General features: G+C 46.0%; 1 protein-coding gene across 2 annotated transcripts in view; it reads left to right on the forward strand.

The window, feature by feature from the left end:
• LOC146624833 (Na(+)/citrate cotransporter-like) overlaps window positions 1-16,876 on the forward strand; it is a 32,558-nt gene that overhangs the window by 11,472 nt on the left and 4,210 nt on the right. Inside the window, exons 8-13 of one of the 2 annotated variants that reach the window (XM_085364758.1) lie at window positions 58-270; window positions 3,602-3,705; window positions 3,787-3,908; window positions 4,335-4,496; window positions 4,722-4,859; window positions 4,959-6,798. In XM_085364758.1, coding sequence (XP_085220884.1) covers window positions 58-270; window positions 3,602-3,705; window positions 3,787-3,908; window positions 4,335-4,496; window positions 4,722-4,859; window positions 4,959-5,087 — 868 coding nt within the window. In that variant the 3' untranslated portion in view covers window positions 5,088-6,798. Of the gene's footprint in view, window positions 1-57; window positions 271-3,601; window positions 3,706-3,786; window positions 3,909-4,334; window positions 4,497-4,721; window positions 4,860-4,958; window positions 6,799-13,827; window positions 14,012-14,097; window positions 14,221-14,353; window positions 14,567-16,876 lie in introns of those variants that run through there. The other variant, XM_085364759.1, reaches the window with a different exon arrangement.

Consider the following 16,876-nt stretch of genomic DNA (forward strand, 5'->3'; position numbering starts at 1 on the left):
CAACTCAACTTTACAGTTACAACCATGATTGGGTTTTTTTGCTTTTGTGCACCACAGCCTGAGGAAGACGTGGGGTTGCGGTGCGGTCAAGTCGCAGAAGGAGCGGGCAGCATACCAGGTCATCAGGGACGAGCATTCCCGTCTGGGACCCATGAGCTACGGAGAGTTCAGCGTTCTGGCACTTTTCATCCTCATGGTGGCGCTGTGGTTCACACGAGACCCGCGCTTCATGGACGGCTGGGCGACGCACATGTTCAACTCCAAAGCTGAGTGAGTACCAGCGAAACCTTCATGAGTGCTCGCTGCTGAAGCTGTTTTAGTGTTTTGGGCGGTTCAGAGAGCGGCGCAGACCAAACCCAAATCAGTCACGTCCTCGTGCGTGGCTCCGCCCAGATCTCCACCGCCATCTCAGCCTTTTAATAAAGCAGACTAACTGAGACTCTGAGGGCCCAGCCTCCTCGGCCAACGAGCTGTGACCGGCAGGTCACTGACACCTGCTCATCCAGTGTTACCCGCTCGGCCGGGTCGGCGAGCTCTCGGCTTTAACAGCGCTCAGGGTCGGAGGGTCTGCTGCAAGCTTTCTGCCAGTGTTACTTTAGCAGCAGGAAGCTGTAACCAGGCGACGAACATCACCCAACAGAATAACATCTGAGTTTCACACAGGAGCCGCTCTATTGGTCAGATAGTGTCATTAAAAAAAGACCAGATTACTTCCTTTTTAAATTACGTCCTGTTTTATTTCCAAGGTGTGTTTTTTTTAAAATGCACTTTTCTTGTTCTGGTTCATGTTTTTAGATGAATCTGCCTCTCCACGTTATCGTAACAACTTTCTAAGCTTGTAGTTTATTCATTTGTTTATTGTGTTAAATGAAAATATAAGAATTTGGATTTAAGTCTCATTTTCAAACTGAAAGTAGATCTTTTGTGAAGCACTGGAATGATCCTTTAAAGGGGTGTTTTGAGTTTCTTTGAGCAGAAACTCTGAGGTCCAACTTTCACGTGTTCGTCTCTGTTCCTGCAGTAATGTGAGATGGAAAGAAAGGGCCTGCCTCGGGGCAAACTCCCAGAATAAACAGGACGTGTCCTGGGTACAAATGCTGGACTTTAGTGTCACAGCTGCAGCTTTGACCCGTGTTACACAAATGCAGGAGGCATGAACTGAGCTCACCTCCACACCGCACATCGGGCCTAGTTAGTCTGATTTTTCTTTCAATTAAATGTTATTATCTCAGCTTTTATTATTCAACCCTTTCAGCAGCATTTGCATGATTAGTTTTTGTGAATTAAATTTTAGTGTATCAGCTGGTGATACTGGACTCACTGGTTTCCAAATTAGGTTAACCATGTATTTAATCCATTAGATTATATTAATAGTTAGAAGCTTTTCCGTGTAGTCGGTTCTTTGCCCGCAGCTGCGACTCTCTGACGCCTGCACAGTGTTCGTGTTGTTGCACTTTGCAGAGTTTCTGCGTTTGAGAAAACGTCCAGAACAAAATCACAGAAACAAGCAGCAGCCTGAGGGTTGTCACGTTTATTTGCTTCGCTTCTGCAGTATCAGAAATCATATATGTCTGACTGTATGTGAGTATAGCACAAGCTCATAAATAAGGAAGCAGAGTCTGTCTGTCTGACTCATACAGGAAGATTTTTAATCTGTAAATGTATGTTTTGTAACTCTGAGACGTTAAAGTTGACTTTAAACCCCGACCAGCACCACCACAGCTAAACACACATGCGTATTTAACCATGTGGGAAATTGGCAACACATGACATGACTTTCCTGTTCATTCATAAACTCCCGGTGGGGTCACATGACCAGCGAGAGTAGCGCAGACGTCACGCATCGACCTGTTTGTTTCTGTCGTGTTGTTGTTAAGGCCGAGACGGGAAATAAAAAAATCCTCAGTTTCTGAGAAAAATGTGAGATTTAACACGTAAACAGAAACATTTAGAATATTCAAAAACATCAATAATCAGTTTAACTGAGAAATACAACAGCTTTGGGGGGTTTTTCTTGTCACTGAATTCACAGTTTAGTCCCATCAGAGCGTTTTTCTCTTTGGAGCATGAATGTGGAGACAAAGTCTTGAAGAAGCTTCCAGAAACCGTGAGCTCGTGTTCAGAGCTTTCATCATAAAACACGTTAAAATGAAGAAACAGCTGGATGGCAGATGTTTGCCCTCTGTGGACTGAAGCTTTAGGGTTTTGTTGGAAAGCTTTTTCAGACTTTTTCCGATTTTTCTCCGAGCGGTCGCAGTTCTGGATGTTACTGAGCATCAGTTTGCAGGTTGCTGATGAAGCGAAGGAGCATTAGCCTTCAACTTTTCAGCAAAGATGAAAAATATCAATATGCTCCCAAAGAAACCTGCGAGTCAGCAGGTCTGTGTCCACCGATGAAGGCTGCAGGAAAAGCTCATAATTATTTTTATTATTGTCATTATTTCTTAGACATGAGGACTTTTTAACTCCCTCTTCCGTCTTAAGTGAAAGCCCTTCAGCTGTCATTGACTCTGTTCACCTCCCGTCTAATATCGACCGCTGAGTTCGTGAGAAGGAGTTTCACCACAGCCGGAGGTTTGGTATTTGCACACACTCAGTGACCATGCAACCACTGGGTTTATGTTTCTACATCCACCTCCTGTGAGCTTTGTACTTTTTGACCTTTTAGGGGTTTCAGTTATTTGAAATACTGATTTGGAGACAGGAAGCAGGCCGTGCCCTGTGCCTGGTAACATCTGTGTGGAAGCAGTCAGCTGCAGGCAGACTCTGAGATCTGAATGTCTTGTTTTCACTGAAGGAAAATTCCTTTGTTGCTGCACAGTCATTGATGACGTAGTTCACTGTAGATATTTATTATAGTTATAGTTACTGAAAATAGTTGCTGCTCATGTTATTGTCAGGCTGTGACATCAGCTGAGGGCGACTGCACGTCGACTGTAAACCTGTGTAATCAGGAAACATTTCAAAATCCTCTGTTTGCACAAACCAAAGGTCCAAGGTAACCAAAACTAGACCCCTCCCCCTTCAACACCAGGTCAGGTGATTTGGCTCCTGTGTCTGACCCAGACCTGAGTTCAAAGTATTGGTTATTGTTTATAAGTCATTAAATGACCTGGACCCTGAACACACAGCTGGGATGTTTCATGAATACAACCCTGGGATCAGGCATTCACCTGCTATGCTGTCACATCTTCTCCTCGGCAGATTTTAAACAGAAGCTGAACAGTGTTCCTCTTTCAAAGCCCCGTGACCGACTGTAGTGTTTAGAAGGTGCTAGAACCTGTTGCTTCAGTCGCAGGAAGCAGCAGGAGGCTCCGAGTTTTGTTATTCCTGTTACAGAGAATCTTATTTGCACTTTGACCGTGACATCGCGTAATGAGTCAGTGAATAAGCATAACCATTTTGCAAAAGCTACCATGGTGATCTTGCCAGATTACAGCACAGCCATTAGAGTCCCAGATGTTCGACTCAACATAACTCTTTAAGGCTTTAATCTTCCCGAACCACCTGTGGTCTTTGGAAGTGACAGTATCTAGTTTGTTGTTTGATGCTGAGTGGATGAAAGTAGATCCTGCATTGAGCTCTCTCTCTGTGTCTGCAGGTTCGTCACAGATGCAACCGTTGCCTTGTTTGTTGCTGTTTTGTTGTTTGTTCTTCCCTCCGAGCCGCCGCGATACCTCTGCTTCTGGAGGCGCTCCGACACAGGTACCACAAACACACAACATGTGGATGGGACACAAAGGCAATTTATGTTCGTGATTTAAATTGTTCGTTTGATCCAATTAGAGTCTCAGGTCTCTCGAGGCCCCGCCCCTTCTCTGCTCACCTGGCAGGTGACTCAGAAGAAGATGCCCTGGAATATTGTCCTGCTGCTGGGAGGCGGCTTTGCTTTGGCCAAAGGCAGTGAGGTAAAACCTTTGAAGAGTAAACAAGGACCAATAAGACAAATCGCTCCACCAAGTGCACCACAAGGCTTTTTTACTACATCAGCCTTGATTTATAGTTGCTGACACTTCAAAGACATTTACAGATTCCGGCCTTCTGTTACATTCTTTTATGCAGCCTTAGTTTGTATATTTTTAGAAGGAATAAACTAAAAGTACATTTTGAATAGCCAAGAGAACAACACAACTAAGACTTTGTGAGTAAATGAAAATGACGCTTCTGCTCTGTATGGGCACAGTGCAGATGGTTTGATGAGATTAAGTAAATCTTATATATATTTTGGAAAAGTGAAGACACCAGATGGAGTTTTCATTCAAAGTAAAGACCACAGAGAAACCTTTGCTTTCAGACTCAGACTGAAGTCCGGCTTTTTCTTGTTGGTTTTTCAGGAGTCGGGTTTGTCGCGTTGGCTCGGTGATCAGATGACGCCGCTCCACTCAATCCCTCCATGGGCCATCGCCATCATCCTCTGCCTGCTCGTTGCCACCTTCACTGAATGTGCAAGCAACGTTGCAACAGCAACTCTCTTCCTGCCCATCCTGGCTTCCATGGTACCAAAAACACAGCCAGCACAGACTATATTTGTTATTTGCAGATGTTCCTACAGATGTTTCATATCATAAGGTGACAGAGAACAGAAGGAGCTTCACCCTTGAACCACTGACAGACTTTTATTATGATACATCTAAACAGGAAGTGTTGAAATGTAACAGGAAAAAAGCCATTGAAGCCAGTTTATGGGTAAAGTTGATGACTCTGTTGTTTTCCCAACCCAGTCCCAGTCCATCAGCTTGAACCCTCTGTACGTGATGATCCCCTGCACCCTCAGCGCCTCCTTCGCCTTCATGCTGCCAGTGGCCACTCCACCCAATGCCATTGTGTTTTCCTCCGGTTTCCTCAAAGTGTCCGACATGGTGAGTTCTTCATTTCTTCCAGTTGGAAAGAAATAATCATTCTGATTCATTATGTCATCATAGCCCCCCCCCCCCCCCCCCCCACTGTGCCCCCTACAGGCAAAAACAGGGGTGGTGATGAATATCATCGGCATCGGCTGCATTAGTCTGGCCATCAACAGCTGGGGTCGGGTCATGTTTTCTCTGGACACTTTCCCCTCGTGGGCCAACGTCACTGCACCCGTATAGGAGCAACATCCTCCCACATCTTTATTTATGCACATAAAGACCTTTTCAGATTTGATCTTTCAGCTCCAGCATCTGGCATTTCCCAGCCAGGAGTTTGTTTTTTATATTCGTGTTACACCCACAAGAAACATCATCTCGATTTTGTTGTTTGTGTCATTGTGCGTGTACACGTTCTAGTAAACTGTCTACAAAGTAGTAATAATGGCAATTAATGGACTTCCACACACAAGCAATGTAGTCGACGTTACCTTTGGTGGATTGAAAAACTAGATCTACCTTTATATGTTTGTACAGATGGTGTAAGAGAAATACACACAAACTGAGGTCACAGTATTCGTTCTTAGTGTCTTTAAAGCAATCTTAGGGCCAGACAACAGTGACAATAAGTCCCCAAGTTTTAAATAGATTCTCAAAATGTTTTCTGAGCTGGACTGTGGACTCTAACTACAAACATTTACATTCCTGTTGACCCTTTAATTTAAAAAAAGAACTCTTCAGTGATAATAATAATAATGGATTGCATTTATATAGCGCTTTTCGAGAACCTCAAAGCGCTTTACAATTCCACTATTCATTCACTCTCACATTCACACACTGGTGGAGGCAGCTACAGTTGTAGCCACAGCTGCCCTGGGCAGACTGACAGAAGCGAGGCTGCCATATCGCGCCATCTGGCCAACACCAGTAGGCAAGTAGGGTAAAGTGTCTTGCCCAAGGACACAACGACCCGGACAGAGAGCCCAGGGATCGAACCGGCGACCTTCCGGTTACAGATGCGATTCCCAACCCCCTGACCCACGGTCGCCCTAGCCACGATCTGTCAGTGCGCCCCAGGGCGGCTGTGGCTACAATGTAGCTGCCATCACCAGTGTGTGAATGTGTGTGACTGGGTGGATGACTGGATGTGTAAAGCGCTTTGGGGGCCTTGGGGACTAGTAAAGTGCTATACAAATACAGGCCATTTTTACCATTTTACCATATTGATGAAAATTTAACAGCTGAAAGAAACCTGAATTTCAACAAAAAAAAATCACCGGCTTTTAATTTGAAACATCTGCAGAAACCTGACTGTCAGTGGTGTAATATTATTTTGTTTAAAGGCAGTGAAACAGAAGAAGCTGTGAAGAATGAGAGGATGAAAGCACAGTGTGAGGAATGCGAGGAAACCACGGAAACATGGAAGAAGTTTAACAGAGGGTGAAAACAGGATGATTATAAAACACTTAGTGTTGTCTGTAAGAACCATGTCATTTAAAATTGTTCTTTTTGTTTGAAGTCCTGATATTTATTTGCTCATCATAAATGTGTGAAACTGCTTGTTAGCAGGCTGCCACCGGGCTCTGTTCCAGGTCTGCAGTTTATGTTAATGAGACTGATTCTTCTGCAGATGATGCTGTATTAAAACTTTCTTCCAGATTGCTGGTCTTTTATTTTCTTTGTGATTATTTCACTGTTGGAGGACTGACTCTAGCACAGCTGCAGCAGAACTGTACTGACTGGGAAAATTCCCAGTGAAGAAACTATTTTCCCTGTGAACTGGAATTATTTGAGCATAATTACTAAATATGTTTCGCATTTTTAAGGTTCATATTTAAACATAATAACACCATTTTTATGCGAGCTGATGAGTGTTCTGTACATACATGACGTTTCAGAGTTTTGTACCATCTTGTTGACAGTTTTATTTCATATTAATAAAAATTGATCTTTAAATGCAGCTTTTGTAAATTCTGCTGTTTTTTTTTTTAAACAAAAATCTTCCAAAATGAACTAAAGTTAGAACAGAAACAAACAGAAGCTTGGACTTGATGTCCAAAACGTCTGTTTTATATTAAAGTGATATCAGCTGAAGTTTAACTGATGCCAGTGTAGCTGTTGCTGTTCTGAGAGTCTATTGTGCAAGTGGTGTGATATGCCCATGTAGAAAGGACGGCACTGCAACGCTGGACTTGCCCTTACTCTGGGCTCCCTCTTTATTCTGGCAACTGGTACAAAGAAAACAGCACACAGTCTTCATTAACAATCTGCAAAGCAACTGCAACATTCAGTTCACCAGCTTGGGAGTTTTTTTCCTTTTTCCTTTTCCAAACATAACACTTAACAAATGACTAAGATATATTTATACAACACAACATCAACAAAATCTTTCTTTTAAAAGTTCTAGCTGAAACCAAACTTGTGATCGTATAGTAGCAATATTATTTATTTATTTTTCTCCTTTTTCCTAACCAACAACAACAATAACATATAAAAACAGCTTTTCTATTATAAAACAATCATCATTGTTCATCATTTTTTTTCCTATACAACAGCATCGATTAAAACTTATACTTAACAGCGCCTACCTGGTACAAAGAAAACAGCACACAGTCTTCATTAACAATCTGCAAAGCAACTGCAACATTCAGTTCTGTTAAAAAGAATTAGAACAATCACAATCTCATAGAGAAGCATTAGAGCTGAGTGCAAGTCAAAAAGCACCCGACTAGCTAACGAGTATTAGCTTAGCATGCTAACTAAAAATGCTACTCGTGAATAAAGTTACTACCCATGCATCAAAATGCCTGTAACTTTCGGGATACATGCTAGTACTGCTTACAATCAAAATACATGTTGACAATTACCACTATGAGGGTGTTTTCATTAATACAATTACAAAATTGACAACAGTATCGCTCACTAGCACCTACCACCAGCTTGGGAGTTTTTTTCCTTTGCTGAGGCATGCGCTGTGCAGCAATTTGGAACCTTAACAGTTGCAGTTGCTGTGTTTGTCCACCAGGTGGCTCCAACTATTCACAAAGCACATCAATTTTGAGGAAATTCATTAAGCTATTTTCTAACTCTGTTACATCCACCCCCGCAGAATTTCACTCAAAATTAAAGATGCACAACCCACAGCATCCACCAAAATCAACAAAACAAAAGAGAAACCCAAAAGAAAACAGACCCGACATGGTTATATAGACACACCAACTCAAAAAGTATCCCCAAAAGGATGAAGCAGAGTGAGCGGCGCCAACTCACTACCAGCTCCTGGATGCAGGATGCCGTCTACACCCAGAATGGAACAAAGAATACACCAAACTGGAAACCACAATGTAGAAAATAAAAAAAACTTACTGAAAAGCCTGACGTAATGACTTAGAGACTTTGCCAATCATCTGACTTGCATCATTAACAACCTCTTGAGTGGACATTACATGGAGCAACCGATTGACTGGTTTGACAATGCGTCCAAAACGAGATCTGACTGGTTGTACATCGCCAGGACCAGAGTGGGTGGAAGGCGTGAGTTGTCTGTTCCCTCCCTGAGTGATAGTCGAGGGGGCCGATAAGCAGTCTCGTTCAGAGGTCACTGAACCGGCTTGATGGTGCAAATCACTCACACTCTCAGGCTCATCAGCCATGCTCAAAACATGACCAGAGGGCTCAGCGCCCTCACAGCTGTCCGAACGTGCAGCCGACAATTTGTCAACCCATTGCCGAGTTCTGTTCACAGAATCCCCACTCTCTGAGAAAGACAGCAATCCCGTCGCATCCATGGCATCGCCAGATCCAGCTTCAGAAGAAGACTGAAAGGTGCGATCTGCGTGACTGTCCACGTCCACAGGCAAGAAGTTAACAAGCATCAACAGGTTACGGTGCACAACCCTCTCCTGTCCAGTGATAGGATTCTTGATCACATATGTGTGAGTAGCAGGTTTCACACCAACGACAGTGTATATGGTGGACTCCCACCTGTCTGCTGTTTTTCGCTTCCCTCTCTCACGTCTGTTGGAAACCAGGACTCTATCACCCGTAGCGATCAAGTTCCCCTTCACACGGCGGTTATAGAGCTCAGCCTGACGTCTCTGTTCTTTGTCAACATGTCCTTGAGCAATAGCCATTGCCTCTTGAAGATCCTTTGTCAGGGACACCACGTAGCTATCATAACAACCGATTTCAGGATCTTTCAGTATGTTTTTGAACAGCACATCAACTGGAAGACGGGGGACCCTACCAAACATGAGATAGAAAGGAGCGTAACCTGTTGTCTCATGCACAGTACAGTTATACATGAATGTCAGGGTCTGGAGGCGCCGGGGCCAGTCGTGTTTCGCATCAGGAGGGAGGGCACGAATCATGTTGCCCAGTGTCCTGTTAAAACGTTCCACACTACCGTTGCCCATTGGATGGTACGGCATCGTCCGAGACTTCTTCACACCAGCAACCCTGAGCAATTCGGCAACCAGCTGACTTTCGAATGATGCGCCCTGGTCAGAATGGACCCTCTCTGGGAATCCATAAATGCAGAAATACTTGTCCCAGAGTTGCTTCGCAACCTGTTTAGCAGACTGATCTCGGCAAGGGAAGGCCTGGGCCATCCTAGTAAAATGGTCTGTCACTACCAGCACATCAACAGGTTTCTTGTTAGAATCCTCCGCAGTCCAAAAATCAATGCACACAATTTCCAAAGGTGCAGATGTCTTGATACTCTCCAGGGGTGCCCTCCCCTCAGGATCAGCTGCCTTACCAATGACACACCGCTGGCATTGTCGCACATAATCCTTCACATCTCTGTCAATGTGCGGCCAAAAGAACCTCTGGCGGGCCAGACACAAGCTCCTAAACTGCCCCTGGTGGCCAGCATTGTCATGTGTGTCCTGGAGGACCTCGGGTTTAAGGGCATCAGGAACAACAAATTGGTATCTCTTCTTCTTGGAGACCTGATCCCTAGATACTCTGTAAAGGACACCATTACACATCGTCAGTTTGTCCCAGTGTTTAAGGTACCTAATGACCATGGCACACTCACTGGATCTTTCCCTCCGGGAAGGTCGACGGCCACGTTCCACAAAGTACAGCACTCTGGAGAGGACAGGATCCCTCAACTGCCCCTCACGAAGCTCACCCTCAGAGAACACAGGTTGAGCATCCGTTGCAGGGAGAAGTAGCTGTGGAAGCTGTTGGAGGATGTCAACAGCACGCGTTCTGGCACCCGACTCCCAAAGGGTATGTGTCTCAAAGATGGCAGAGACCTCTTCTTTAGTCAAGGACTGGTTCTTAGCATGCACCGACACATTAGGCTCCTCCTCGACCTGGCCATCGAAGAGATGTCGACTGGAGTTCGACTGTCGAAATGCCTCCTGTACTGAGCCAACAGAGATGGGAAGAGCTTCTCCAACTAGGTTGCTATAGGGACAGCAGAGCAACCTCTCTCCGACAGCCAACTTCACAAACGGTCGACGGCTTAGTGCATCTGCGACAATGTTCTTAGAACCAGGGACATATTTGATATCAAACTCGTAAGATGCCAGCTTCGCCACCCACCGCTGCTCACAGGCGTCCAGATGAGGTTTAGTCATAATGTGTGTAAGTGGATTATTATCAGTCCACACCGTGAAGGCATGTCCCTTGAGCCAGTGGCTGAACTTGTCACACACAGACCATTTCAACGCAAGGAATTCAAGGCGATGAGCAGGGTAATTACGCTGGGCACGGGAAAGGGATTTACTGGCAAATGCAACTGGTCTAGCCACAAAATCACCTTCCTGAACTTGTGAAAGAACTGCTCCCAGCCCATCCAAGGAGGCGTCGGTGGACAAGACAAAAGGGCGAGCAAAGTCAGGATGGGCCAAAACTACTGAGGACACCAAAGCAGCCTTCAGATCCTCAAATGACTGTTGATGATCATGTGTCCAGTCAGTAGGTGTCAGCTTCCGAGATTGCATAGCACGGCTCACACGTGCCCGCCCCTTGCGCTTCTGCTTCTGGCCAGACAGAAGGTCAAAGAGGGGCCTTGCCAAGGCAGAGCAATTGGGCACAAAATGCTGGTAATAGTTCACCATCCCCAGAAATGATCTGACACGGGACTGTGACGGGGTGATCCCATCAGGCTCCATTAGGTCCGCAATGGTCATATTGCTGACAGCCTCGACCTTAGCAGGATCTGTGGACACACCAGACTCATTAATGATGTGCCCGAGGAATTTCATCGTCCTCCTGAGAAGCCAGCACTTCTTTGGGGCCAATTTCAGGTTGTGTTGGCGAAGTCGGCTGAAAACCATTTCCAATCTCTCCAAAGCCAACTGCTCAGATGGTGCAAAGACCAACAGGTCATCAAGGTAGCACAGCAGGCTGAGGAAATTTTGATCGCCAAAAATGCAGGTCATCATTCTCATGAAGCTGGCTGGGCTGTTGCACAAACCCTGAGGGAGGCGGTTATACTCGTACAAACCCATGGGTGTTGTGAATGCAGAGTATTTGCGATCCTCCTCATGTAGCGGCATGTTATAGAAGCCAGAAGTCAAGTCCATCGTGCTAAAAAACGCATTGCCACCAAGGGCTGCCAAGCAATCAGCTTGATGTGGCAGGGGATGAGCGTCCTTTAGCGTCCGCCTGTTGAGCCATCGAAAATCGGTGCACACTCGCAAGTCGCCATTTCTCTTCCACACAAGGACAAGAGGTGAGGCAAACTCGCTAGTAGACTTCCTGATTATGTCTCTCTCCTCCATCTCGTTAAGAACCTGGCGGAGCTTGTGGTATTCGGCAGGAGGCACACGCCTGTAGGGGAGACGAAATGGCCTGTCATCTGTCAGTCGAATCCTGTGTACAAAGCCCTTAGCCTCACCACAGTCCAGATGATGGCGGGAAAAGACATCTTGATAATTGACCACAAGGTCAGCCAACTTTTCTTGCCAGTCCGATGACACATCACAGGATTTCAGGTCCAGGTCACCCAGGCCAACACGGTCCAGCCTCCCCTGTACAGTACCAACATCCACTGTGGGTACAGATGTCCCAGTGGGCTCTGTACGAGTAGACTGTTGACTGAGCTCTGGAACCTCCATATCCTCCAATGCAAGGCAGGTGTAGACATCAGCAAGCTTGGCATTCCTCCGCAGAATAACAGGGTTGTCTGTGACATTAAGGAGCTTGAGTGGGACCCACCTGTCTCCCCAGAGAGGAGTCACCACTCTAGCGACCATGATGCCCCTGGGTGCAGAGCGAGAGGTGGTTGGCTCAGTAACTACAGTAGAGCCGGGAGATATCTTAACATCTTTCGGAAGTTTCCCCCATACAAGAAACTCACTGTTACCTGGCAGGGTGACAGCCCTGTTGCACCTGACTGTGCCCACTTTGTCTGGTATCTCAGTACCAGACCAGCGTTCCAGGCCAGCAAGCAGAGAGAGGAACTGTTCAAGTTCCTGATGCCCTGAACGCGACATCGAAACTGCCTCCCAGTAGCTTGCATCTTTCTTGAACTGACGGATTAAATGTCCTATGACATTCGAGCCAACTATTAAGTCATCTTGTTGATTCTCAACAACAAAGGTTGGAACCAAGATACGACACCCATACACTTCCATGTCAAGCTCCACCACTGATTTAGGCTTCACTCGTACACCACCACAGCCAACAAAAACAACAGTGGGCGCCCCCTGATTTCTCAAATCAATAGCACCAGCAGCAGCAAGCCTCTGCAGCGCTACTTCACTCAAAGAACAGGCCATTGAACCACTATCCAACATAGCACCAAGGGATGACTTGCCTCCGATTGTAACAGGAGTGTAGAACAGGCTGTCACTGCTGCTGATTCTCTGTGTGTCCTGAAAAATAACTCTCTCAGACTTGTCTAAGTCCTTTACATTGTCATACAGTTCTGCTGCATCATGTCTGTGGGAGTGTTCTTCATGACCTGTACAGCCTCCCTCAAAGCACAGGTCGTCTAGTTTCCCTGGGCATTGTCACCCGTAGAGGCCCCATTGGCACACGAGCGACGTGTGTGACCGGGCTGAAAGCATGTGAAACAGAGTCGGGCAAAGCGGCAATGGGACTGTGTAGTGTGGTCCTCCTTATTACAGACCTGACAGCTCCTGCCATTGAACAAAGGGGCCCGATTCTGTACTCGTCTGCCACCCTGCCGTGAGGGGGAATGTCCATCCCCAGCCTTCGCTTTATTCAACAGCTCCCTGAGCATCGACATCATCTCACCAAGCACAGCATTGTCGCTGGGCTGCTGACTGTGGGGGAACTGCTGCTCAGGAGCAGGGAGGGCAGACTGCTTCTGGTAATGCAGGGGAATAGTCTGGCATCTATTCTGAGTTGAGGTCGTCGGATTCCGTTCCCCATCCTGTGACAATAGAGGAGGAACAGTGGGACAGCTTGGAGCAAGAAACATCTGCTGCGTCTGGGACAAGAGAGGAGAGGGTGAGACAGAGGGTCCTACCCCAGGTGACGGGGGTGACGTAGGAAGCGCGTCAACACCAGAAGACTTCCTGTCATCGTTATTCAAGAGCTCAACACGCGTGTCATCACGAATTAGCGCTGCTGCATGGGCCTCAACCACGCGCACTCTCACAGAAGACACCCTCTCGCGCCGATACTCATCTATCCTCTCCTGAATCTCCTTGCACGTCCACTCATGTATCTGTTTGTACTTAAACACAGATGCGAGCTCAGGATCTGGGCAGTGTTTCACAAACATTTTAGCGATCTCACCACCAATGTCCTCCATTCGCCTGCCTTGACGCTTCAAACCTTCCTCAGCCATATCTTTTGTTTTGCTTTGTTTCTATGTTGTTGTACTTTTTCAACATGTTCACAATAAAGATTTAATCAATCTATCTAAATGAGTCCAAATCAGAAATAAAGAGTCAAACATAACGTGGAGAATACATTCAGATAAATGTGAGTGTTCGCTCAGTAGCTGTTGTGGGTAATAGGTTCATTGGTTAACACTGTTAACTGTTTTCAGTGGTCGTGACCGTGGAGAGCAACTTCTGTCAGATGGAGCTGGAGGAGCTGAGTGACGTGGAGGAGGAGACGAGGAGGATGAGTAAAGGCCTCCTACTGTCGGTCTGCTACGCCGCCAGCATCGGAGGCATCGCTACCCTGACAGGAACCGGGCCAAACCTGGTCCTCATCGGACAGATGAACCAGTACGAACTCACAGCAACGGCACCCACATCATGTGACCACGTGTCCTGTGAGGCCTGACTCTCAACTTCCTGTTTCTTCCTCGCAGGCTCTTCCCTCAGAATGGTGACGTGATCAACTTTGCCTCCTGGTTTGCCTTTGCTTTCCCCACCATGGTGCTAACGCTGACCCTGGCCTGGTTCTGGCTGCAGTTCCTCTACGTGGGCTGCAAGTAAGTCATTCACCAAAACACAACCCCAACATTACTGCGACATCTCCCACAGCTCCCACAGCTCCCACAGCTCCCACAACTCAACTTTACAGTTACAACCATGATTGGGTTTTTTTGCTTTTGTGCACCACAGCCTGAGGAAGACGTGGGGTTGCGGTGCGGTCAAGTCGCAGAAGGAGCGGGCAGCATACCAGGTCATCAGGGACGAGCATTCCCGTCTGGGACCCATGAGCTACGGAGAGTTCAGCGTTCTGGCACTTTTCATCCTCATGGTGGCGCTGTGGTTCACACGAGACCCGCGCTTCATGGACTGCTGGGCGACGCACATGTTCAACTCCAAAGCTGAGTGAGTACCAGCGAAACCTTCATGAGTGCTCGCTGCTGAAGCTGTTTTAGTGTTTTGGGCGGTTCAGAGAGCGGCGCAGACCAAACCCAAATCAGTCACGTCCTCGTGCGTGGCTCCGCCCAGATCTCCACCGCCATCTCAGCCTTTTAATAAAGCAGACTAACTGAGACTCTGAGGGCCCAGCCTCCTCGGCCAACGAGCTGTGACCGGCAGGTCACTGACACCTGCTCATCCAGTGTTACCCGCTCGGCCGGGTCGGCGAGCTCTCGGCTTTAACAGCGCTCAGGGTCGGAGGGTCTGCTGCAAGCTTTCTGCCAGTGTTACTTTAGCAGCAGGAAGCTGTAACCAGGCGACGAACATCACCCAACAGAATAACATCTGAGTTTCACACAGGAGCCGCTCTATTGGTCAGATAGTGTCATTAAAAAAAGACCAGATTACTTCCTTTTTAAATTACGTCCTGTTTTATTTCCAAGGTGTGTTTTTTTTTAAATGCACTTTTCTTGTTCTGGTTCATGTTTTTAGATGAATCTGCCTCTCCACGTTATCGTAACAACTTTCTAAGCTTGTAGTTTATTCATTTGTTTATTGTGTTAAATGAAAATATAAGAATTTGGATTTAAGTCTCATTTTCAAACTGAAAGTAGATCTTTTGTGAAGCACTGGAATGATCCTTTAAAGGGGTGTTTTGAGTTTTTTTGAGCAGAAACTCTGAGGTCCAACTTTCACGTGTTCGTCTCTGTTCCTGCAGTAATGTGAGATGGAAAGAAAGGGCCTGCCTCGGGGCAAACTCCCAGAATAAACAGGACGTGTCCTGGGTACAAATGCTGGACTTTAGTGTCACAGCTGCAGCTTTGACCCGTGTTACACAAATGCAGGAGGCATGAACTGAGCTCACCTCCACACCGCACATCGGGCCTAGTTAGTCTGATTTTTCTTTCAATTAAATGTTATTATCTCAGCTTTTATTATTCAACCCTTTCAGCAGCATTTGCATGATTAGTTTTTGTGAATTAAATTTTAGTGTATCAGCTGGTGATACTGGACTCACTGGTTTCCAAATTAGGTTAACCATGTATTTAATCCATTAGATTATATTAATAGTTAGAAGCTTTTCCGTGTAGTCGGTTCTTTGCCTGCAGCTGCGACTCTCTGACGCCTGCACAGTGTTCGTGTTGTTGCACTTTGCAGAGTTTCTGCGTTTGAGAAAACGTCCAGAACAAAATCACAGAAACAAGCAGCAGCCTGAGGGTTGTCACGTTTATTTGCTTCGCTTCTGCAGTATCAGAAATCATATATGTCTGACTGTATGTGAGTATAGCACAAGCTCATAAATAAGGAAGCAGAGTCTGTCTGTCTGACTCATACAGGAAGATTTTTAATCTGTAAATGTATGTTTTGTAACTCTGAGACGTTAAAGTTGACTTTAAACCCCGACCAGCACCACCACAGCTAAACACACATGCGTATTTAACCATGTGGGAAATTGGCAACACATGACATGACTTTCCTGTTCATTCATAAACTCCCGGTGGGGTCACATGACCAGCGAGAGTAGCGCAGACGTCACGCATCGACCTGTTTGTTTCTGTCGTGTTGTTGTTAAGGCCGAGACGGGAAATAAAAAAATCCTCAGTTTCTGAGAAAAATGTGAGATTTAACACGTAAACAGAAACATTTAGAATATTCAAAAACATCAATAATCAGTTTAACTGAGAAATACAACAGCTTTGGGGGGTTTTTCTTGTCACTGAATTCACAGTTTAGTCCCATCAGAGCGTTTTTCTCTTTGGAGCATGAATGTGGAGACAAAGTCTTGAAGAAGCTTCCAGAAACCGTGAGCTCGTGTTCAGAGCTTTCATCATAAAACACGTTAAAATGAAGAAACAGCTGGATGGCAGATGTTTGCCCTCTGTGGACTGAAGCTTTAGGGTTTTGTTGGAAAGCTTTTTCAGACTTTTTCCGATTTTTCTCCGAGCGGTCGCAGTTCTGGATGTTACTGAGCATCAGTTTGCAGGTTGCTGATGAAGCGAAGGAGCATTAGCCTTCAACTTTTCAGCAAAGATGAAAAATATCAATATGCTCCCAAAGAAACCTGCGAGTCAGCAGGTCTGTGTCCACCGATGAAGGCTGCAGGAAAAGCTCATAATTATTTTTATTATTGTCATTATTTCTTAGACATGAGGACTTTTTAACTCCCTCTTCCGTCTTAAGTGAAAGCCCTTCAGCTGTCATTGACTCTGTTCACCTCCCGTCTAATATCGACCGCTGAGTTCGTGAGAAGGAGTTTCACCACAGCCGGAGGTTTGG

The sequence above is a fragment of the Diplotaxodon limnothrissa genome, linkage group LG10 (genome assembly GCF_057381915.1).
Source record: "Diplotaxodon limnothrissa isolate DT_005_m linkage group LG10, D_limnothrissa_male_GT1.1, whole genome shotgun sequence".
Classification (NCBI taxonomy): domain Eukaryota; kingdom Metazoa; phylum Chordata; class Actinopteri; order Cichliformes; family Cichlidae; genus Diplotaxodon; species Diplotaxodon limnothrissa.